This window comes from Gasterosteus aculeatus, chromosome 16 (assembly GCF_964276395.1).
Source record: "Gasterosteus aculeatus chromosome 16, fGasAcu3.hap1.1, whole genome shotgun sequence".
Taxonomy (NCBI): Eukaryota; Metazoa; Chordata; class Actinopteri; order Perciformes; family Gasterosteidae; genus Gasterosteus; species Gasterosteus aculeatus.
The window spans coordinates 15,457,433-15,481,086 of record NC_135704.1 but is presented as its reverse complement, the minus strand read 5'-3'; the positions used below and the strand labels follow the sequence as shown (position 1 = coordinate 15,481,086).

At 45.7% G+C, this 23,654-nt stretch overlaps 3 protein-coding genes across 4 annotated transcripts; 1 reads left to right on the top strand and 2 right to left on the bottom strand.

The window, feature by feature from the left end:
• Positions 1 to 4,070: 4,070 nt before the first annotated feature.
• Positions 4,071 to 7,792, top strand: LOC120834279 (FAST kinase domain-containing protein 3, mitochondrial). Its single transcript, XM_040202196.2, has 10 exons — positions 4,071 to 4,176; positions 4,412 to 5,302; positions 5,388 to 5,541; positions 5,643 to 5,830; positions 5,917 to 6,085; positions 6,345 to 6,430; positions 6,585 to 6,756; positions 6,876 to 6,945; positions 7,079 to 7,193; positions 7,283 to 7,792. The coding sequence occupies exons 2-10, from the start codon at positions 4,442 to 4,444 to the stop codon at positions 7,379 to 7,381; spliced, it is 1,914 nt and encodes a 637-aa protein (XP_040058130.2). The 5' UTR covers positions 4,071 to 4,176; positions 4,412 to 4,441; the 3' UTR covers positions 7,382 to 7,792.
• Positions 7,793 to 7,978: 186 nt separating this feature from the next.
• Positions 7,979 to 19,421, bottom strand: cfap65 (cilia and flagella associated protein 65). Of its 2 annotated transcripts, none has more exons than XM_040202198.2 (35): positions 19,224 to 19,421; positions 18,840 to 18,922; positions 18,313 to 18,500; positions 18,124 to 18,226; positions 17,753 to 17,919; positions 17,350 to 17,558; positions 17,048 to 17,184; positions 16,739 to 16,964; positions 16,362 to 16,630; positions 16,074 to 16,268; positions 15,698 to 15,912; positions 15,415 to 15,571; positions 15,132 to 15,260; positions 14,704 to 14,955; positions 14,462 to 14,601; positions 14,244 to 14,328; positions 13,986 to 14,132; positions 13,702 to 13,867; positions 13,372 to 13,500; positions 13,059 to 13,272; positions 12,736 to 12,864; positions 12,462 to 12,552; positions 12,018 to 12,103; positions 11,816 to 11,879; positions 11,509 to 11,619; positions 11,073 to 11,264; positions 10,659 to 10,805; positions 10,367 to 10,504; positions 10,148 to 10,264; positions 9,848 to 9,982; positions 9,712 to 9,762; positions 9,412 to 9,581; positions 9,205 to 9,336; positions 8,416 to 8,829; positions 7,979 to 8,310 (listed from the first exon to the last, which is right to left on the bottom strand). In XM_040202198.2, exons 2-35 carry the CDS (start codon positions 18,918 to 18,920, stop codon positions 8,235 to 8,237), a joined length of 5,262 nt encoding a protein of 1,753 aa, XP_040058132.2. In that variant the 5' UTR covers positions 18,921 to 18,922; positions 19,224 to 19,421; the 3' UTR covers positions 7,979 to 8,234. The 2 variants fall into 2 exon arrangements, with proteins under 2 accessions (XP_040058132.2, XP_077947353.1); XM_078091227.1 differs by having other exon boundaries at positions 7,979 to 8,304.
• Positions 19,422 to 19,567: 146 nt separating this feature from the next.
• Positions 19,568 to 22,565, bottom strand: LOC120834501 (uncharacterized). The gene is made up of 3 exons (XM_040202535.2): positions 21,925 to 22,565; positions 20,943 to 21,103; positions 19,568 to 20,785 (listed from the first exon to the last, which is right to left on the bottom strand). The coding sequence occupies exons 1-3, from the start codon at positions 22,391 to 22,393 to the stop codon at positions 20,450 to 20,452; spliced, it is 966 nt and encodes a 321-aa protein (XP_040058469.2). The 5' UTR covers positions 22,394 to 22,565; the 3' UTR covers positions 19,568 to 20,449.
• Positions 22,566 to 23,654: the final 1,089 nt, after the last annotated feature.

Genomic DNA, 23,654 nt, shown 5'->3' with positions numbered 1-23,654 from the left:
TATCGTACGTTATGTGTATTGCTCAAATTCTTGTCTGTGGGCAGCTTAATTCACCACCACCGTGTCCCCTAGCTGCACTGATCTCCTCATAGAGACCACTAAGGTGTCAAAGTCCTTTGACCGCGCATTATGTTCTTTACACTGCAGTACTGAAAGCTAAAAGCCTTTCACTTAAAATCATTTTCAAATTCCAGCTGTTGGATCTGGAGTTTCCTTGAATGCCTCCTCTAGCCTGAGCGTCTAACTTTATTGCCACACAGTTGTAAATTAGAATAACTTCAGTGTGTTGAATTACCAATTTTATTCCAGTTTCAATATATTAAGTTGAGTTAAGCTCAGCACTAAATCCGTCCAAATACGGTTTGAGCTGGCAGAGGAGTGTAAGCCACTGGCGGTTTATGAGCTTAGACCATCAGTGTGGTCCGTTAAGTCTTTCTGTCGTTGCTCTCTGCATATTAGTTCTGCAGCAGATTGAGTTTCCCGCTGAGTCACACTTCACCGGGCCCAAAGCGAGCCGGCGCTGCAACCTGGAACCGGAGTTTGTCTCTACCCTCGCTCCCTTCCCACGATGCCACGATGGCCGCAAAACTTTTCTTCTTGTTGCGATTAACGGAAGTCCCCTCGGGTTGGCTGGTTTTCATCTTGACCGGAGCTCCGTGGAGTGGAGACATGTGAGGTGTCCTTGCAGCACATAAAGCACATCTGTAGGGACTTAGTCGAGTGTTTTAAAGGAGAACGCCCTGATAGATACGGGAGCTTCCCTCGGACTTGCCAGTGGTGCATTTTTCAGTCATTACATTTAACTTATAACAGTTTTTGCTGTCTGGTAGCAGAAGAGGAAGATGACATGAGTGAAATAGATGAATGATTAAACTGACATGCCATGTCATTTTGCTCTGCTAGCATTAGCGTGTAGCTCAAAGCATTGCTGCAGGCGAATGTCCACTTCCATGTCCCACAGTGTACAGTGGATCGTTACAATGTACAAGTTACACACGGTAATGAAATACTGCATCGCACCGTGTACCGTGCGTCGTAGTGTTTTTGGAAGATCTCGTGGGACAAAGTACATCTGCACAGAAATAATTCAATTGAAATTAAAATGAAACCGTTGCAATAACTTCAGGTTTTCCCACACCGGGGGTCTGTCACTGATTGAACTGAAAGAGCATTGGTCCGGGTTACGGAGGGTTCCCTCCCTCCCTCCTCCGCCTAGGAAAAGCTAACAGGCCTAACCCCTGTCCCGCCACACCTATCACACGGCTACGCACACATTCCCCCTCTCACACTGCTTTCATCTGGGCGTGAAATGGATTCCTACTGTCTGCCAGAATGCACCACCTATCTCTGGATGTGATCCTCTTTCACGCTCCTTCTCTTTTCCTGTCTTTCTTTTTCCGTACCACGCGCGTGCGTGCACGTACGTGTGTGTGTGTGTGTGTGTGTGTGTGTGTGTGTGTGTGCCCTTTTGTTTTCCGTAGAAAAATGGCCTCGCCCGCCCTGCCCCGACCGCAAAACACATTCCCGGGCGGTTATGCTCGAAAATAGATTGGAAAAAATGCAAAAAAAAAAAAAAAAAATCCCATCGTGGGCTAATATTTTATGTGACAACTAGAATTAAATCTAAATCAGAAACACATGACCTTTTTTAAAACAAACCGCAGTCATCGCAGGAATCCCCAGGAGACGCGTGTTCATGAAAATTCCTTCATAACTGGCGCACGCACACTGAACGCGTGAGTGGCTGCGGAATAAAGTATCGATACCTGCCGCTTCCACATGATTTTACATGTCGGGATGGACTTTTTTTTTTCCGAAGTGAAAGGAACCGAAGTTATGCAAAGTGACGGTCTTGTTACAGCAAGTAATGAAAGTAAATCCCGTTGTAATGGACGTGAAGGTTCAACAATCTGTCAACAAAAGCTACATGATTTGGTGTGATTCAGACACGTCCTGCCTTCTCTCTCTCACAGGGCCGGGCCGGTGTCGGCTCACTGACCCTTTTTGTAATTGGACACACATTATTTGGATGTGGAACAACGCAACCAGCTGACCGTCGGGAAGCATGGGCCTCGACAGTGAGGGGAGAAACCCGAGGGTTCCGAGGAACCAGGTACAGATGCCTTCTGAGGTCACTTGAACCGCGAGAGGTAATCGGAACAGTTCGAGGGATCTCTGGGGGGGGGGGGGGTCTGATCCAATGGTGACACATTTGTACACCATTGCCTCTTGGCCAGGTCATCATTGTAAATGAGAATTGGTTTCTCAATTGATTTTACCTGGTTTAATAAAGGTCAAGGAGAAAAAAGGGGGACTTAACCACGTGCTGTCTGTGCTTCGCTCTCAAGTTGGCCAGGTTTTATTGCTTTATAAATAACTTGTCACCTCATTGCTGCAGTCGAAGGCAAAGCAGGAGATGGAAAATCGTTGGCTTTCTGAGTTCACATTGTAAATCTTTTTTTTGTAGCGGCCCTCTGAACAGTGACAGTCGTGACATTTCAACCTTCCTGTGTGAATTTAACTATGGATTAAATGCTCTGGTACTTAATATAGAGACCTGCGTTTTGATTTAAAAAAAACATGGGAATCTCCCCGTGTGGGACTTTTAATTTGAATGTAATTGTAACACCGGTTAAGCTTGACAAACAGCGACATGATGCCAGAGAACTAATTTAACATCTTTCTAAAACAATTCATCGACTCTCGCAGGAAAATTCCCACGGACGTTAATCATTCGGATCTTGTTAGTTTTAATCCAACAGCAGCAATAATTTAGGCGAGACGGGTAGAAGTGAGTAATGGTAACATTACTGCTGAATCTGCTGATTAGTCCAATGTGATGTTACTCATACTAATCCCACACAAACACACACGTGGCCGCACAGCCAGAGTGAGTATTTATAGTGTGATTCATCAGCAGAACAGTGACTTTATCATAACGGATCGTATCTGGTCTGCCCTGCTCACCATTTAAAAGCTCTGAGTATTTTTTTTACCATTTTTTCTTTTTTTCTCCAACACACACTCACACACACACACCGATTGTCTTGGAGATACGGGATGCAGCTGACTCTCGGATCGGCCTTCGTATGCTACTCCGTCCCACCAGCCACACACTCAACACAGACGCATAGCTGCTTTAACAGAAGCACATACCGATATTGACCTCCTTAAAGTCGGGTATCACAATGAGCGCTCATCGCAAAAAAAGAGAAGCAAACAACCTCGATAATGAACAGGAGGAAAACAGACGCAACTCAAATGTTAGAGCTACAGCTATGGAATAAAACGTTGTCATTTGTTTGTTGAAACCTCTTTGATTTCATTTTAGTGCTTCGTACACAACAAAGAACTTCCTCTCTGCAACATTCCCAAAATCGGCCTGTTCTCTGGCCTAAATGTGGAGGAATCGAGCTCAGCCATGTTGAGCTGCGAGGAAGCTCTTTGTTTGTATGTAGCGCCATCTTGTGGTAATTGTTAAAAGCTTTGAACCACAAAGGAAGATGACGAAAGTTGTCAAGTTCGTTGACACATCTTTCAATATGGCAACACAACTGTATGAAAAAGCTTAGAAACGTTATGACTGTTTCGACCTAATCATACTGTGAGTTTATACAAGGTTACATTTATTGTAAAGATTAAACATTACATTGTATTATCAAGAACAACTGTTGGTTTGCTTTGTTGCGTAATATCTCCAAGGGAGGTGTTAATTAGCACCAATGGATAACTTGTGAAAAAGAAATGTAGAAAATATTGACACTAATTAACACAATTAAACGTGTGTGTTATTCGGAATTGTTAAACCTGCCCCCACTTCCAACTGATTAAACATTACACTTGTATTTTATTTAAATATGTTTTATCTTTGACTTTTTGTTTTAGATTAACTTAATTATGAAAATGAACACAAACAAACACACACACACACACACACACACACACACACACACACACACACACGCACACACACACTTCCGCCACGCATACGTCACTGCGAGGCTCGTCCAATCGTACAGCGCGTGCAGATCACGTCACTCAGCCAGGCTGCAGTTCCCAGCCTGACCTCTAGGTGGCCAAAACACATGTGAAATTACACAACGTATTATCAAATCCTGAAGGCGGGTTTTGTAATAAGCTGCTGCTCCTCTTCGTGGTGCTGCTGCCTCGCTGAAGGTGAGTCGTTTAAAATCTAAAAAACGGCGTTTTGCTGCCGGTATTTGACTTTTCGCTTTAAATCCCACGTGTAAAAAAAGAAGCAGAGATCCGCTGCATTAATTTTCACGTTGGTTTGTATACTTCCTTGCAACGCGTTGACTTCCCACATATTCCTTAATTAACGGTCAAGCCCCGTGCGCGAGAGCATCCACTGGCATTTCCAGTGACATTTTCTTTGATAACTCTGATCCAGGAACCGGCTTCTGACGTCACGGAGACCACGATGAAGTCCTTCGCCCGTTTCTCCTCGTCCGTCAGAGCGGCTCGTCGGCCCCCCTCCTCCCCGTGTTTCCCCCCCGATCGGGCTGCTCTCAGCCTCTGCGCTCCGTCCGGCGTGGACTCCTTGGCCAGCAGAACCGGCGCTGCGCGACCGCCGCGCGTAACCGCCGCGCGTACCTTTCACAACACGCGCGTCACCGCAGCGGCTGTCCAGCGGGCGAGTGCGGCGGCCCCCCTCCCCGTCCCGGTGGCCGTGCCGGTGAGAACCGAGGCTGCACCGAACGTGTACCGACTTGGCGCCAGGCCGACGGCGCACCTGTCTCCTAACGTGCCGCACATCAAGCCGCAGAGCAGCGCCGCCGCACTGGTCCACCTCCGGACTGTGATGGAAGGGGACGTGATCCCCGCGCTGTGCGCCAGGCTGGCGCGCATCCCCGGCGACGAGAGGGCGGATGGACTCGCCACTTTGCTCGGAGCGTGCGCCGAATGCGGCCTGGAGGCCCACAGCCCCCTGGTCGTCCGGCTGATAAACGAGTGTCTGGAGCTCCTCTCCGGCGGGGGCGTCCGGGTGTCACAGCTGTGCCACCTGGGCGAGGCGGCGCGCGCCCTGGAAGGCCGCCGGTCCGCCCTGGTGGTGACAGAGGTCCTGGCCTCTCTCTGCGGGGCCGTGGGAGAGGACGTCGTCTCGCCGAGCGAGGCCGTCCGGATCTACTCCCTGCTGGCTCTGTGTCACGACCCTGCCAGCCGGCGGCACAAGGTCCTGCTGTCCGCTTTGCACCGAAGCACACGGAGGCAGGTCCAGCGGCTCAACGCCAGCCAAGTCAGCGATGTGCTGCAGTCCCTGTTGAAGTTGCAGCAGAGACAGGTCGGTGATGAACATCTCACCTCTGCACGTTGGCCCCCTCGCTGAATGCTTTCGGGGATTGTAATTCTGCGCTTTTGTTTCACAGGCCATCCCCCTGGTGCTGAGGCTGAGTCACAGAGCGTCACAGGTCCTAAAAGATTTTAGCGACGCTGAGTTAATCCAGGTGCTCTCCGCGCTGATGATGCTGGGACATCATAGCGAAAAGCTCCTGTCTGCTGTGGAGGAACACCTACCTGCTGGTGGGGTGTGATTCCCTCTCGTGGCTTCAGGGAAACCCGGACGTGGGTCTAAATGGGTCGTGCATGAGTCTAATCCTCAAGTGTTGTGCTGTGTGTGCCAGGGAGGCTCGGGAAGTGCGATCCGGAGCTGATCAGCACCGTCATGGAGTACTGTCTGCAAATGAGGTGTCGCTCTGAGCCCATCTTCGAGGCCGTGGCTGAGAACTTTGTTAACAACGCTGAGAATCACACCACCCTTCAGATCGCCAAACAAATTGTCTCCATGGGAAGACTCAACTATCTTCCCCAGGTGAGGGCTGTACATAACGTTGCAACGCCGTCTCAAAGGCAAATGACTGTGGCCTGTCGGATTATCGGAAGCTCTTTTCCCCGCAGTGCTCCAGTGAGATGTTTAAAAAGTTGGAGAGCATTTTGTCAGCGAGGTTCGCACAGTTCCAGCCTCGCTCCCTGATCGAGGTGTTGCACGCCTGCATCCACCTGGAACGCTTCCCACTCAACTACATGGCCAAAGTCTTCGGCCCGCACTTCCTACAGAGGCTGCGAGGTGAGACCACTCTCGCCCCAAAGATCCCACCAGATCGTATCGTTTGTGTGTGTTTACCCTGCAGCCCGTTTCCCACGCCGCTGTCAATCCACATGTTGACATCTGGAGATGTGCTTAAAAGAGCTCCCATAAGACAGCAATTTTTGTTGTTTTGTCGGTCAGCCGCTATTCATTCACAGAATGTGGCCGCCGGAGGTGTCCGTGCAGGTGCGACCGCGTGTAATGTCCGTGATGTAAGCTGTCCGTGTCTTCGCTACAGCACAGGGGGAGCCATTGGACAAGATCGCACTGGGTCAGCTGACGCAGCTTCATCTCTCCTCCTCGTTAGAGTGCTCTTACTACTGGGTGAGTGTCACCGGAGGCCTCCGGTCTGATTAGTGCGTTTCATCTCAGAGTACTCGCAGTAGTTGCCAAGTAAAGTGAGCTTGAGAACGTCTGAATAGAGAAATTCTGTAGTTGAGGGACATTTTGAATTGTCCATAATTGCCTCGCTCATCAGGGTCCGAGACTGCCGTTCTTCCTCCACGTGAAGAATTTCTCCTCTGTGGACCACGCCTTTGAGACACCTATGGAGAGTCGCTTCTACAACCAGGTCAAAGGGCCACTCACAGAGATGCTGGGGGGGAGGCTTTACAACACCAGAATCTTTACCCGCAGTGGCTACACAATAGGTAAGCAGTGGTAAAAAAAAAAGAAGATAAAGATAGGATCCAAATGGAGAAATATCAATTGAAGTTGGAAAAACACAAGTGCATCCTCTCTAAATTCTGGGGGCGAACCTTTTCTCCAGATGTGGAGATGTGTCTGGATGAGAATGGATATGTTCTGCCTCCGTCTCAGTGGGATCACACTTACAAGAGGTGAGAGACCAATTCCGCGGGAGCTTTTGAGTTTTTCTACACTTAGAATCACACGAGAGTGAGCTGGATGCCGTTTGTGCCTATGGTCAACCGGTCGTTTCAAAGTGTCCTCCTGGTATTGTGTCACGTGTAGGATGGCACTGTGCTTGGATGGTGAAAAGCGGTTCTGTAGCAAAACACAGCACCTGCTGGGGAAGGAGGCCACTAAGAGGAGACACCTCCGCAGGATGGGCTATGAGCTGGTGCAGGTACGATGGAGACACGACGCCACAGCTTCAATCATTTACACCTGCAAAATAATGATTGTTTGGTTTTGAATGAGCTCCTTCCGTTGCAGATCCCTTACTTTGAATTTGAGAAGCTGAGAACTCTGGAGGAACAGGTGCAATATCTTCACGACAAGATCTTTCCCGCCATCTTCAAGTTCAATCACTGATCTTCAGTTTGCCTAAAAAGTTGACTAAGGATTCCTCAGCGCCTTTTATTGATTGAAGCGGTTAATGCTTGTTGCTGTAGCTTCATAAGCTTTTACAGGCTATTATCACGGTTACACTAACTGGAGCAAGCTTGTGAAAATAGTACTGCCCATTGTTGTATTCTGGTCATTTATTATTTATCATTTTGACTATTTATATGATCAATGTGAACACGAAACAGGAGTTTTCAAGCGGTGGTGTTTTTTTCAACCTTTGTCCGGTGGTGCCTGACTTTCTTTGGGATCGGGAAAATAATGTGACCTCATTAACTGACTAAGATACTTGAGATGTTTGAATTGAAATGAAATGTACAAATGTGTGACTTGAAATATGCTTTTAGTATAAGATACACCATAAACTGCCTTAAATATTTATTATCTTTGTACTGGTGGGTGATTTATTAAATCAGGAAAAACATAAAAGTTATACCGTGAATTATTATTAGGATTAGGAAACACCCCTACTTATACCAATGCTGTTATTGACTCTATTGTTGGCAACTTGATTACACAAACATCAACACTGTGACCGCAGTGGGAAAAAAAAATAACAGGAACAACCTGATAGGATATTTTATGGTTGTGTGCAATAAGATTGGAGAATCAAGTCAGACACTGCAATATAATGCTAATATTATGGTACTTTGGCTGGTAATTATACTATTGCATCAAGATGTCACCCAGCAGTCTTGCAAAATGTCACACAAATGCAATGTGAAATTAAATCTAGTATACAAGATGTCATTTTAAAGTGAATGGTGGGAACATTTAACATATCAAAATGGGAAATGGAACGTTTGCTAGACGTTAAGACTCATTTCCCTGCAGGTTCTTCTCCATCCTTCCAGATTTCTCTCTCCTGTGCCATTGCTTTGGACATCTTCCTGGTTCTATTGGAACACACAATACGTTAACTATATTACTGCCGAATGCAACAAATAAAAAGAGGGGGGTTAAAACTGCCACAGCTACTGAAAGTGTGCGTCTGTCTTCACCTGGTACAAACAGGTGGCTGGATAACAGCGCGGGGCCGCGCTGTGAGGACAAGTTCTCCTCTGACGGCTTCCATCATCAGGTTCTGGAGGGTGTTCAGCAGGACCTCCTCACTCAGGTCAGCAGGCACGTGCTCAGCGTGCGCTGTGCTTTGGGTTGGTGAGTTATTTCTCCAACGCCCCGCGGTTCCCGCGCTGTCCGCTGTGCCGCGCTGTTCTTTCCGCTCCGCCGTCCCACTTGACAGGATCTGGGGATCGGGTGTAAGTTGAGAAAACGTGGGGAAGTCAGGAGGAGGAGGAGGAGGAGGGAGGGAGGATGGAGGCGAGGAGCCGTGAGAGGAAAAAAGCTGGTAGGTAATGGGCCTCGATGACAATGCAGTCAGAGAAAGGATGAAGGCTGGGTCCTCCAGTATGTCCCTGGAAGAGGAGAGGGATTCAATGTTACACACACACACACACACACACACAAACGCACAATTTATTGCCACAACGCTCTGAACTAAATTCAACCGTCTTCATTAAGCTATTACGAAAAACATGCAAGTTCACTCTGATGGATGTCTGAGTCCAAATCATGTCAATGTCAACTTTATTTTTATAGCTCTTTTGAAGGCCAATGGCCAGCCAAAGTGCTTTACAGGATAAAAATAATGAGCAGCAATAAACAATACGAGCAAAAGTAAAACAACAAACAAGCAAAAAAACAGTAAAAGGCAAAAAATAAAAGATCCAATACAGGTGACTTAACTTAAATCATCACTGCTTGTATCTGAGTGTCTGTATAAGTGTTACCTGAGCAGAGAGGTGAGTACATGCGTGGTGATGTCTTTCTCCGGGCCACGCGTCCTTGAGGGGGGCCCAGCGGGACAGGAAGGGCTCGACTTAGTGCTCTCAGGTTGTCGGGGCTTGACTGACTGGAAGCGTCTTGGTACGACAGCAGCAAATAATTCAAAGCTCGGTCCGCCTCTGTGCGTGTGATGCAAACGTTTTATCCTCTACCTGCGGTGCTCACGGGACTGGTCGGGGAGGTGTGGAAGGTGGGAATGTGCTGTGAGCCCGAGATGCAGCAGCGCTGGTCGGGGGGGTTCAGGGCGCCGCGATGACTTTGTGGTTTCTCGCTGGGCTCGCCGCTCGGCTCTCGTCATCTTGGCAAAGAGGGGCGGGAGAGTCTGGGGGATAGAAGCGACATCGACATGAAGCCGGGAATGTGTTTTACTGCACGTCAGGAATTTCAATTTTATCACGCTTTTCTTTGTTTTTCACAAGAGAGGCTTTATACTTTGAGCAAATGAAGACCACCTTGTATTTCCTGAGTGGCGGCCCTTTTCCTACTGGAACGGATACAGGTTCCTGTAACAAGACAGATACATATTTACCATATGGGGAAGAAGGCTGTTACATCTGAAAAAAGATTCATGTGAATTAGAGGAAGGACCTCATCCATTGGAAATCCTTCGATTTCTGTAAGATTCGTATCCGTGAGAGTGAATTCATTTTGCCGTCTCTCTTTCTCTTCCTCCCAACTCTGCAGAGCATCACGATGTTGAGTCAGCGCGTTTTCCTGGATCATCTGGAGAGAGGAGAGAACACTGCCTGTTTTGTCCGGACTTTTCAAGGTTTCAAACTATTCACAGAATCAAGATGTAATTCTAGATTGGACTAAAATGAACCTGGCATAAAACAAAAAAAGCACAACCCATAAACCACTTAATGCAGCTTTAAATGTCGGTGGTACCTGGCAGATGACATCCAGCTGATAACAAGTGGGGTAGTCAGCTGAGGTGAAGGTAAGGACACAAAGGGCACTTTCTTCTGGAGACAGAACTCCTCGTTTTGGATGGATCTGCACCACCTGACGCAACATAAATATGTGACGTTCATCTTCTTTAAACCAGTGAAGAGTTCACACATACGTAGGATGTTATTCACAGGCTACATGTACACCTTCCTGCACCTGCTCACAGCTCTGCTCGTCCCATCTATAGTGCACAGAGTCCGTGTGGGACAAGTTGGTTAGGAAGAGGATCCTTGAAGATCGCGAGCAGACTGGGATGTTGCCAAGAGAGACGCTGTCCTCCGACAGACATACCACCTACACACACACACACGTTGATAGCAACTCATACAGCCTCAATGGGTCACACACATAAAAATTGTAAAACTTGATAAGAATAGATTCCTGGTACTGAGCAGATTTAATTAAAGTATTCAAAAAAATGATTTGGAAAGACGAGAAGCTCTCCCACCTGTCCCGGGAAGGGCACTCTCTTGACGCAGGGTTCAGAGGCCTCACTATCGCTGCACTTAAATGGCTTCGTGGGAGAATCAAACCCACATCCTTCAAACCTCACCAGTGTGGAGTCTCCATCCTGGACACTAATAGAAACATCCATCTGGTGATGCACAAAGAGAGACTAAAAATCACAGGGATAGTTGACTCATGTGATAACGGTCGAAATGCTTTGGGGGTACGAGTCATTATTCTGAATCAATGAATGAAACATCATTACGTTTTGTGTCCGTCTGTGCCAGCTTCATCTCTAAATGGCCATAAACTTGACTACAATGCTACAGAGAAAGGAAGCATTGTGCTTATAATACAAACTTCCCATGTCAGTTGTATGAAAGGTTTGGGGGGGGGCGTACTACATAATCCTTACGTGGTACATCTTAGCCTCCAATGGAGAAAAGATCCATTCCAGCATGGCCGTCTTCCCAGGAAGCACCGTTCCCTCCGGATTGAGGCAGACCAGCACTGGATGGTTAAAGTTGTCCACCTTTAGCCGGGCCAATGCAGTCACGTCCACCTCGTAACGGACTGGCACTGCACCACAATTGTTTAGTTCATACACCTGTAGAGAGAAATACCAGGTCAGGCGGGTTTTCTCTAATAGGGAGGAACTCACGTCAAATGATGGACAAGAAATTCCAAACAGAAAAAAAAAAGGATTTTGTGGGTCAGTGGCTGCTTAGTGCTTAGCTGTTCCACTCAATACGAGTTATGGAATATTACACTGTGAATGGGGGGGGGGTGATTTGTTTCAGCCCACTGCGAAGAATACACTCCTAACTTTATGTTGGAGAAATCTAGCACACCTGCTTCGGTGGAGCACTGTCCTCAATAGAGACGGAGGTGAAGACATGTTGTCTGGAGTCAAAGTGGAGACAGGGCGTGTCTTTTTCCAACGTCGACCCCTGAAGGTTCAGCTACAAAACAGAACCACATCACACGAGTGTAAAGTTTACTTTAACACAGTGAAATATGTGATATTGGGTCAAATGACAAAAAGATATACTCAATTTTAGATTCAACCATTTTAGTTTAAGGAAATTTGTTTTTTGGTGTTTTTAGACTGAGAAGAAATATGAGGATTATGAAGATGTACATGGAGTTCTGCCTCACCAAGATCTCGCCGTTTGGAAGTTTGAGCGTGACAGGAAACCGGTCCGTCCCTACGAAGTCGTGGCTGTGAAGGAAACAGTTTACATTATTGTGGGATCATATTATTAGTTTTATCTGCTCCTACACAACCCTCCTCCTTGCCTATGTTTGCAAAGTGTTTGCTGTAGTATTCTGTGCTTTATTCCTTGCAATTATATCCAACCTGTAGGTGAAGTGCACTGCCCTCTGCTGGCCGGGGAGCAAAGTGCCACAACGAGGAGAAATGACAAACAGACGATTGTCTTTAACCTGTAAATGACATGAAGATATGTGATGTTAGTGTCAGCACGGGTCTTCAGAAAGGTTATGTTTTGAAATATTATACAAGTTCCCTTTTGATAGATCTGCATTTTCATCCTGTTTTTTCAATAAAGAAAGGCAAGTAAAGGTAGAGCAAAGGAAAACATGTTTGCACAGTGCACACATACAATAATGAAATAAAAAAAGGGTTCAACCTTGAATCTGGTGTAATTAAAAGCATCAGGAAGCAGAGAGGCTCAGCAGACGTGCAGCTTTCTGTGAGTTGGTTCCAGATATGTGGAGCACAGTAACTGAACGCTACTTCTCCGTGTTTGGTTCTGAATCTGAAGCAAAAGAAAAGTCTGACCTTCATCTGGGAGAGTTCAGTGCTGCTAAACTCTCCAGTCTCTGCCCAGTATTCCATCTCTAGCTGCTGGTCTGCTGGAAACAAGAAGGCCCTGATAAAGGAGAGAAAGACAAAAAATCATTAGAAAAACGGGACATTAAAGTTTCCCTGGTTCACAATCCATAGCAGAGGTCACTGTATTGTTTACATAAAATGATACATGTATGATGAGTATAACATGCAGTTATCTTTAGCTGTGTTTGACTGTTTTCTCTGCACTCTGCTTTTTACTCACCAGTCTACGGGGACGGAGCCCGGGTTGTGAAACATCAACACAAAAACGGAGGGCTCTGAATTCAGGGGACTGGCACTGAAGTTGCACGCCAACGTAGTTTTGAAGAAGACTGAAGCACAACTGCTCAGACTGGATGAAGGTAGAGATGACATAAAGACAGAACATACTCAAGTATTATTCCATCCTCTTTTTTAATGAAGAAAAAAATAGCCAAACAAACACAAACGGATTGAAATAAGAAACCTCAACAAAATTCGTTATCTTCATTTTTATATTTCTAACAATTCATATCTGATTGAGGATTACTATATTCCTGCCCTCACCTGTTTCTAGTAGTGGCCCTGTAAGCAATCCCGGCAGGGGACGTGTTGCACAGCATGTGCTCATTGAGGCTGTCCAGTGAGAAGAGCTTCCACAAGTGCACCTTGCTGAGTCTTCCCACACTGCCTCCACCGCACACATCAATCACCCGCAGTGTGGGAAACACGCCTCTGGCTCGCACTTCACACACTGCTTGGGGAGGGGAAGACCCGATTCCTGATGGAGAGACGACGCCGACAGCGTAGTAAGTGAGGAGTTAAGTGTCAAGTAATAGAAAATAACAGAATCCATTCAGGTTTGTGGAGTTCGACCCACCACTGGAATTCAGCATCTGGTAGCTGATGGTCCACAGGTACCGGGCTCGTCTGTGTGGTCTGACAGTGGACTGGAGCAGCACTTTGGAGTGTGACACGATAGTCCCCCTCTCACAGTCAAGCCGTAGGGCTAAAGGGCGAGACAGGACGATGTTAGTCCAAAACACTGGACCAACTATATCTGTCCAGTGTACATTTTACAGCACATGGAATGGTGATTGGGGACAGTAATGGTGAGTTGGGATTGTTTCCCCTTACTCATAAGTTGTGCAGTGAATGCATGTGCTAAGATCTAAATCACAACCATCCAAATACCAGATGCAGATAATACCTTTTGGTTCAGTCCCGGGGTCATAAGTAAGATCCTCATCCAGAAGCATCTGCTGTACAGAGAGACAAAAGGAAACAGGACAGGGGCTGTTGTTCACCAGAGGAACCTGAATCGCCCGACAGCTTCCAACCAGAATGTCTCCCACGTCCACAACGGCTTTCTGTGCCTGGAGGAGAAACAAAGATGCATACACTGCTTTGTCTCTTTGACGTACATACAGACAATCAGTACATGCATACATATACAGTACACACAAATAAAGTGACACACAACGACAGTCCCACCTCTATTGATCCTTTAGAGCCCGACCCCACCACTTCGAGGGTGAGGTGTGACTTGTTACATCCAGGAGTCTGGATCGGCCAGAAGCTGAGAGTAGGTTTCAGCGTGTAGGTTTTTTCACAAAGTGGGCTGAAGGACCATATCTGGACCTTTAATGACCAAACGTTAGTACAAAAAGACAGATAAAGTTAGTTGTTAAAAACAGAATCATCAAAAGCACAGTCTCAGCCTAAATAAACACGATGCTTCCAGTCTCTCACTGAGCTCTCGTTGGGATGCAGTTCCCCAGCATCTGGTTCAACAAAGATAAGCTCCTGGTCTGGCTCCGGAATGCTCCATTGGAATCTATCATGGAGGACAATCACAAACAGACAGCTGTGGTAAGGGGAGTAATGATGCTCGACAAGGTCCAGACTGCAAACCATGCAGCGACTGTCACAAACACATCTCCAGAATAACAGCCATCGTTTCAACCGACCGCAGCGCTACTCGGCCGAGGTTCCTGATGTGGTGGGAACGCCGCGTCCGAGAGCCCACAGCTGTCGGCTGGAAATACAAACGGTTGTCTCCTCCCAGAGAGACACACAGCTTTTCCACCACACTGACAACTGTCAGTTTCTAAAGGACACAGAAACACATGCAAAGACAAAGTAGCCTGCGAGCACAGCGTGGTGAGCTGCAGCTTCAGCACTCGGTGTTCCCGCGGAGCGTGTGTGTTACCTTTGTGTTTTTAGCTGCATTCAGCTGGAGGTGTAAACTGAATCCCCGTTTGGGAGCGTCTTCTGAGGGCGTTGTTCTGAGGGTGAGGATTTGGTGTTTGCCAGGCTGGATTAGACCGCAGCTTGGCACCACAGACACCGATTCGGCCAAGGCAAGCGTTGAGCTGTGGTCCAAACAGAAGGAGAGGGGAAGGTCTCCACAATTCCTGAAGAGCACTGTCCGATAGGAAAGGACACTAAGGGCAGGAAACACCTTAAAAGAAGAAAATATAACAGTTATTGGGGTATTATGTTAGTGTGAGGCAGTGTAACAATGCCTTATATACAGGTTTCAAAGAAAGGAAAAAAAAATGACAGACACGTGAGAAACTCCAAAAGAGAGCGGCCGATATGCTTTTGAGTGGCATTGGAGTTCTTTCTGTATCTCACCACTCGAGGAGGCTGCAAGGAGCAGCGTGGGAGGAAATGCTCTTTGCTCTGCTGAAATGAATGGCCTATGACTCGGACAGTCACACACCACGGTGGGCACAGCAGGCGACCTTCTATCTGAGGGTTGTCCTGCAGCATCCGGGGAAGAAAGACAATGCCGTCACTGCTAAATGTGTTCCTGTTGAATGGTCTCAGTGATTTTTGACATATTTATTCAGAGGGAGAAAGGACCGGATCACTTGATGTGATGGAATTTTGCTTATAGATTATCAAACCGCATTACCTTATTGTATGCAAAGCACTCAAGTTGCGCCCCGTGCAGAGTATTGAGCTGCTTGGGGTCGTAGGTCACTCTGAATGAAGTGGATTTTAGAGGAGCCAGGTCGCACGATGAGGGCGAGACAGTGAACGGAGAGTCTCGGGTGGCAGTCCACACCAGGCTGTAGCAGGATAACATGGAACAAGAAATCAGAAGGGGCAAAAAAAGTCTAATCAGGTCTAGAAAGAAAAAGTGTGCGTATGTAGCTCCATAGTGAGAAGCCCCAATCCAGTGCAAGAACTGGTACCTGAGTTCCCCCCTTGTGTGGTTGGTGATGGATACAGGCTGAGAAAATGTGGATGTAGGCGACAAAGAGGAGGCTGGTTTGTGATTAAACAGAAGCTCACTGGGCTCCACGGATACATGTGGGGAGGACAAAGAACTGAGGGGATCCACGCAACCCAAGCAGGACTCATAATATTCCTCCATGGGGGTTCTGTTGTCCTGTGCGCGGTGTGACTGCTAGAAAATGACACAGAAAAAAAAGGAATAAGAGAGACAGTACCAAACCTAAACGGTACAATTTACTGGTGGCATCTGGTGTTCATAGTGTGAGTGAGTTGTTGTCTTTACTATTTAAAATAAAGAAAATCTGCATGTTTCATCTCTCTTTGGCTCTTTACCTCCCCCTCTGGGCAGAGCATTCCTTCTCGGTCAAAGCCTACTTTATTGTCTTGCTGCATGGCTGTGAGACTGCCCTGCGGGTCCAGTCTGCGGGACCAGTGGAGCTTGTAAAGAACCAAGTGCTCGGGTTTCAGTATCACTGGTTGCCGGAGCTCTGAGTGACAGGTACCAATCAGGTCAAGGAACATGGGGTCCTACAGAAAAGAGAAAGTAGATAAATAGAATAAATACCGATGATGTTAGTATATGTGCTGAGAGTGTGTGTGCATCTGAAAACTGGCTCCTACCCTGTGCAGTATGATGCATGTCACTCTCCTGTGATGTGCAATAGGCTGCGTGGGCTTGTAGGCGGCCTTGAGTGTGATGTGGCTGTGTGGGCATACAGTGCCACTTGCTGGCTGTATGCTGAACACACTATTCCCCGTGCAGTCCAGGTCCCATTGGTAGAAAGCCTCAACGGGCGCAGAATTAACCAGCTCCAGTGTCTGTACAACTGCTCCCCCTTCCTCAACACAGCCGAAGTCCAGCACGGAGGAGGTCAGAGAAACGTTGGGACCTTGTTTAAAGAAAGAACCAGAGTTTACATACCAAAAATGTGGAAAATATTCCAGCCTGGGACGCATTTACATTTGTACTTTGTGTGTTCCTTTAAGTGTGTCCATACCTACACAGTTCCCAATGAGCTTGAGGGTAGTTTCACTCAATGCGCCTCTACATTTTAGAGACAAGTACTCCACAGAGACAGTATCCACCTCAGCAGGAGTGTAGGTGACAAAAGCCCGTAGTGATCCTCCAGCTGCCACCTGACCCGTGGTCACATCACAGCTGAACTCTGAGTCCAACATATGGAGCCCACTGGACGATCGTGAGAGGGAGAATGAAGCAGTTACCTGGAGGAGGGGGGCAAAAACAGCAATGACAGGGAAGCTCATTGAGATTTTGCATTTTTAGTGTTTCCTTGTGTAATACTTACCGGGGAAGGGTTGAAGATGTCAAAGGGTTTCTGCAAACTTTGTCCGATAGGCAAAGAGCCAAAGTGCAGCTCTGGAAGACACTGTTGTTTTTCATCGGTGGTACCTGGAGCTCTCAGCTGAAGAAATGGGTATTTGGCTGAGAAGGAAGTCAGAATCAATACAAATATTGATTCCTATTTACCCATCATATCCTTTCAAAGTTTTCTGATATATATTTAAACCACATATACTCTATCCAAAATAAGTGGACTATAAATCCCTTTTTTCCCCCTGTCTCCGTTGTCAGTGATAGTACCAGTACCTAGTCCCTGTAGAAGCACATTGCAGCAGCTCTTTGCCTCGTCCCCTTCTTCTCCAAATCTGCAGCTTGCTTGTTGCTGGTACACCAGTGCCTCCTGTGGTCGAAATATCACAGTGATTGGACACTCCTGGCTGGGCTTCAGCAGGCCTTGCTCGGGGCTTAGCTGGAACGGCGCTGTGCACTTCCACTGGAAGCAAGTCTGGAGTTTACTGCCGAAAGAAGAGTGTGCAGCGAAATAGGGAGGACACAGGAAAATGAGAGTGATGAACAACTTACTGCAAAGCACAGACAAACTGATAATCAGGAATCAGGAAACATTTATAAGTAATAAGAACATAAACACACAAACGGTACAAAAAAACAAAACTCATTAAAAGTTTTCTGCTTCCAAACTCATACCAACCTGACATTTTTGAGCAGGAAATTGGTTTTGGAGGAGTTTTGAACAGCGCAGAGTGGAAGCAGCACGGAGTCAGGCACCTCCAGGGCATGGCAGGGGATGATGGCACGGAGACACACTTGGAAGCTGCCATCTTTACCTTGAAACTCAATGCAGTCTTCATACTCACACTGTACCGAGCAGTCAGATAGACACAGAACACAGACAAAAAGACGTGAGACAGAAGATCAGATTAGATCTCTTTTATATGGATGATAATCGAAATGGTTTAAATTGGCATCAATTTAAAGTATTTACAATGATTGATCTAGAACAGTCAATCCTTTTAATTAATATGACCTGTTAACAGGTGAAAAAAAAGAGATTGTTTTTACCCTCTGCAGCGGTCTGAAGCAGACTGGCATGGAGAAAGAAGTCCCTGGGCTGAGAACTATTATTTGAGGAGGGATGGTGGAGAAAAACTTGGACATTGTAGGCCTGTGAGGGGTCAAAGATATATTATTGTGTGAATCCTTAGCCTATTTATGTGTTTGCATATGTATGAAAATATGTTTTTGTAAGACCTGAGATGTAGCTTCTGCAGCTTGCTATGAATATTCTTTAACACTAATGTCTTGGTGAACTCCCTGCCCAGCTCCCAGTCCTCCCAGACCAGCTCTGGGTTCAGTTCCAACCCGAAGAGACAGCTTCTCTGGCTGGATCCTTTTCGATGGTTCTTTCCACCACGTGGCCTCTGGTGAATCCGTAAATCCTGCAGAGTTGGGCGTTGCAGACGATGTGAGTTTTTGGAAAGTTTTGGACACAGATGAATTACTTAAGAAGATGCCCTGAGGAGAATAATTTAAGTGAACACTCAGTATTTCATACGTACGGCATTGCTTCAGCAGCAACACCGATTAATATATAGGAAAACTCCACAATCTCTGCACAGAGTTGTGGAATGTTTATTATAGGCTACTGTTTGTGTTGATTGCTGTGGCTCACGGAATATTTTGCTTATTCAAGGAGGGAGAAAAATAGAACAATTTTAACACACAGGTACAATGAAAATATCTGCTACAAAAGCTGTTTCAAATCCAACTTGAGTTACTTTGATATCCTTTCCAGGGGTCGAGGGTTTCCATGGTGCTCTTGAAGTCAAAGGTTCAGGACCCCGAGCCTCAGATAACATGGCTGGAAGGAGACAGAAGCCACCCAACGTTAGCTAGGCGTTAGCACAACATTAAGTTACCACATGTAACGTTAGCTAACTTAACTTTAAATGACGGCGAAAGTTTTCCGGTGTTTAAAACGGGTTTGAGGACTCGTATTTTCACACAGTTTGTTAGAGTTTCACTCAACCAAAACATAGCCGAAGGCCACATTGAGTGTATTTTGGAATAATTTGAGGTTAAATTACGCCCATTGCTGTTAGCTAACAGGGGGGCAGACAGCTGGCAGCTACACAGACTTATTTCCACAATAAACTCCTTACCTTCACTTAAACGTCAAACATCAAGTTCAGTAAACTAACGGTACAGATTTTCATTCCTATTCAGGTATGAAAACAGCGCTCAGAACAATTAAGTTTGTGGTCACTGCGTTACCACGGCAACAAGCAACTGTTTGAAATCACCATAGTAATTACGGCAGCAAAGGAGGGACATTTTCCATTGGCGAACTGGTTATAAGTGTTTTCTTTAACTAGGGAGTGTTAACATTTAGGACACACGATGGTTTGACAAGTTATCAAGACGGTGTGATGCAACTATATAAACGAGGAATGACAAAAAGTTTTAAAAGTTATCTAATTGCTTCCCTAAATAAAAATCCCATTGATTTTGATTCAAGTTATTGATTAGACTCAACACTTGAATACAGCTTTATTTTGCAAACTATTCATTGCCACAAAAACACAAGTGTCCCTTGTAGAGTAAAATATATTAAATTCTATCATGTTAAATTATATATTGACAACATAACACGCTTCACATGAGAAATAAAAAAAAACATACATGCAGCCATGTCTTGTGTGTGTGTGTGGGGCTTTACCTAAATATAACATATATTCTTTAATGATAATACAAAACAAAAGGTTGAATATTTTACAACATTTCATTATCAGAGAGCCAAACCTAAGGCCAAAAAAATTGACTTTGGTGGACATGGATCCATTCTTTGTCCTGTTATAATAGAAATAGAAAAATTCAAATATTGGTGAAATATTTGTCCAGCGTTTGTAACAGACCTGACACCAATGTAACACTGACACTCTTCACAACACAAGTCTCAAATTTATGTTTGCAGTCTCTTCATTCACTACTATGAAAGTGCTATCATCACCCCCATTTACGCAGTTTAAGTACACATACATTTTTAGACTAATTAGTTAATTGCAAATGACAGTTAAGAAACGCAAACTTTCAGAATGTTCAAACTGTTTAAATCATCTAAAAGTAAAGTAAATTATGCACATAAAAACATTATAATTCAGACTTATTGGCTGAGTCTAATGTCATGACTCAGATGGATGATCATTACGCATTTAAATTCCCAAACACATGGCGTTTTTACGGGTTGATGTTACCTGTGCTCCATGTACAGAACATGTTGTGCATGGGAAAAATAAATGCCACCATATTTTTGCACCTGATTGATTATATAGTGTCAACAGTAATAAACATAAAACAAAGTACAATAAAAGCATTCTGAGCTTTACAACTATGCAAAAACCCCACTTCTTGTTTGTGAGCCTCCCTCCGCCAGTTCCTCCGCAGAGTAAGAGCTGTAGTTCCCTGTTCCTCCTCCAGCATGCCCCATGAAGCCTACGGGGCCCAAGGAGCCTGCCCTTAGTACTACAATCTCCTCCTTTTCATCCTCCTCATCCCCTTCTATTTCCTCCTCGTCCTCCAGGCTGGAGCTGTGTGAATCACTATGAGGCTTGGGGCTGTGAATATCCGTTGCAGCTCTTTCATTGTCAGTCAGTGAAGCTGCTTGGTCCTTGACTTTGCGACTTCTCTTCCACTTCATACGTCTGTTCTGGAACCAGATCTTAACCTGGTGACACAACAGGGACCATCACAGTTAAACCAGGCAAACCCATTCAGTTAGGTAAGGTAACACCATCAACTTGACAGTGACTTGGAAGGATGTGGATACTCACACACTACAAACAGGATTTAACCATCTGATATACAGGCTCTGGGTTTCTCACCTGAGTCTCACTCAGCATGAGTGAAGTGGCCACCTCAAAGCGTTTGGGCCGGGACAGGTACTTGTTGAGCTTGAATTGGTTTTCTAATTCCAGTAGCTGCTGACTGGTGAAAGCTGTCCTGGGCCTGCGACACTTCCCCAACAAACCTTCCTGTGCCGGTACTGAAACGGGGGAAACAGAGAGAGGCAGAGACAGACGACAGCGTTATTCTGTCCATTGGTCATGATTGACATGTTTATTTTCTTTCGCTGGCTTCTACTATTATGGATAATGAGCCTATGAACAAAGAAAGGCCCGCAGAAGACACCAAAGTAAAAGAAACATTAATTTGAGGAATATTATTCAAAAAAATCTCCAAACAAATTCTGGTTTTGTTTTCCAGTATGAGCCATCAAGCCCGTCTGTCTTTCTGCTTGTATATCTTGGTTTTTTTATGTCCGTTTGCATTTATTGCCATGATGTGGGATCGTGGTGAGAGGATATTGCTTTGGAGGGGTCATAAACCATCACAGGAGACCATTACCTTAATGAAAACACTGCAAATGTTATCGATTGATGAAGTAGGTCCATTCACGTGTTACCTTTATACCTTAGATATTGCATGTTTTTTATGATCTATATGGTTTTTAAGAGACAGCATCTAAATACCACAGTGATTTCAAAAAAATATCAACACAGGTTTTTTTATTTAAACCATTAATAAAAAAAAATGGCTGTCGACCATCCAAATAAAATGAACAAAAATGTCAAAGCTAGCTCAGCATTTAAAAAATATATATATTTATATGGCAATTAAGTACTTGATAATATTACATGACTATTCAATATATTCATGCATGCTCAAACATATAATCAGTCAAATAGTTGTGGTAGTTTTATAATGATTATTGCATGGTGCTTTATTTACAGTTTCATGCCATCTTCAGTTTTTTCCTGAAGTAAAGTTGATGGTGAAGTTGAGGAAACGTGGAGATTCGCTCACCTCCACACTCGCCCAGTCCGGGCATCATCATGCCGGCTCTGATCCAAGGCTCCAGCGGGTGCGTCGTGGTCCTGGCGCCTTTCAGCTGCTGCGGGTACGGTTGGACCAGCTGCATGAAACCGGGGTAGACGTAATTCGCCGGGTGGTGGCCTCCCAGGGCCGCCAGAGGATACAAGGAGGCCGGGTGCATTCCGAGGAGACCACCTTGGTGCAAAGCGCCGAAGGCTGAGTGCGACAAGCAGAAGAGCTGCGACTTGGAGAGGACCCCTGGCGGGGCTCGAGAGGAGTTCGTTTGGTTCTGATGAGGGGAGGGCGTCTCTGAGCCGTGGGTGGACACCGGACTGCCACCGGGGCTTCCGCGGTAATACAACCCCGGGGACGCGCCATCACTGTCGGTCCTCTGCTCCGCGTCGTGCGCCAGCAGCGCGTCAATGCAAAAGTTTTTAGATTTCTCCACGCTGGTCGTCATTTTGGGAACTTTTTCACTTCACAAACTTGGAAAAGAAGAGAGTGGCTAATTTGTCTCGGAAAGTGCTCTATTCTTGCTACTTTTTCTTCTGACCCACTCCTCTGCAGCGTGTGCGTAACTGAAGCGCTTGGCTCACTCCAGCAGTGAGCTGAGGAACCACTTCCACCCAACTGCGCTATAAAGTCTGCCGCGTCGTGATTGGCCAGAGACCTGAAAGGGCAGAGTGTGCTATTTCATATAAAGGGTTAATGGAAGCCATTGGTGCGCTCCTCGGCGTTGGGTTCTATGCACACATATGCCATCCTATTACTATACGCATGCCCAAGGATATTATAGAAGGGTACATGAGAATTACTTTTTTTTAATCTTTCAGTCTGTTATCCGTCTGGCAGTTTGACCTCAAATATCCTACCTGTCCCGTGTGTGATTGAGGTGTAACTTCAGACACACTTGAAAACTTATATTGCGGGTTGATTACCATTGTGTTACCAAATGACGTAATTCATCTTTTTACAACTCAGTCTTCATTAGATTTTATTGCCTGACCAGAAACCCAGCAGCCCTTATCAGCGGCTGATGTCTTGATTATGGTCATCACCACACCATGAAGCAGATAAAGGGGCAGTAAAGTGACGAGAGAGAGAGAGAGAGTAAACTAATTTTCTCTCTCCGCAGAGCCAAACACAAATTACCGACAGGTGAGACAAAGTCCTGTAACAGCTGTCTGCCGCTGACTCCGTCCCTATGCACCTCATGATATGTGGGGTTTCTCACAAAGGTTAGTAAGATAAGTGCATACTTACATACTGCAAATGATCCTCTTATTGTCAACTTACAGCTAGATGCTACCTGATATGGAGCAACACCTGTGCCGCAGTTTGACATGCGTGGATTTCCTTCTGGTTTATGTTGGACTGATAAGAGACAGCCTGGGAAAACCAACCGCTATCACTTCAAAGAACAGACCAACACCTGCTAAGTTACACAGCATTTCAACTTAATGACATTTGAGTGACGGGTTTATGTTGTTTACCCAAGGCGAATGATTGACTGTTGAGCATTAACACATGACAGATTTCAGACATTACTTTTAAGCGGTATTATTGTTCCCCAAGTTAACAAATACTAGGGCTTTTATTTTGTTAGTAAGAGCAGCGGGTGAAGATATGACTTAATGAACTTGCAGGGGAAAAAGCTTCTTATTACTTCCTTATTTGACGCATAAGACACACATGAAGAGGCTTTGATGTTTCATGTTTAA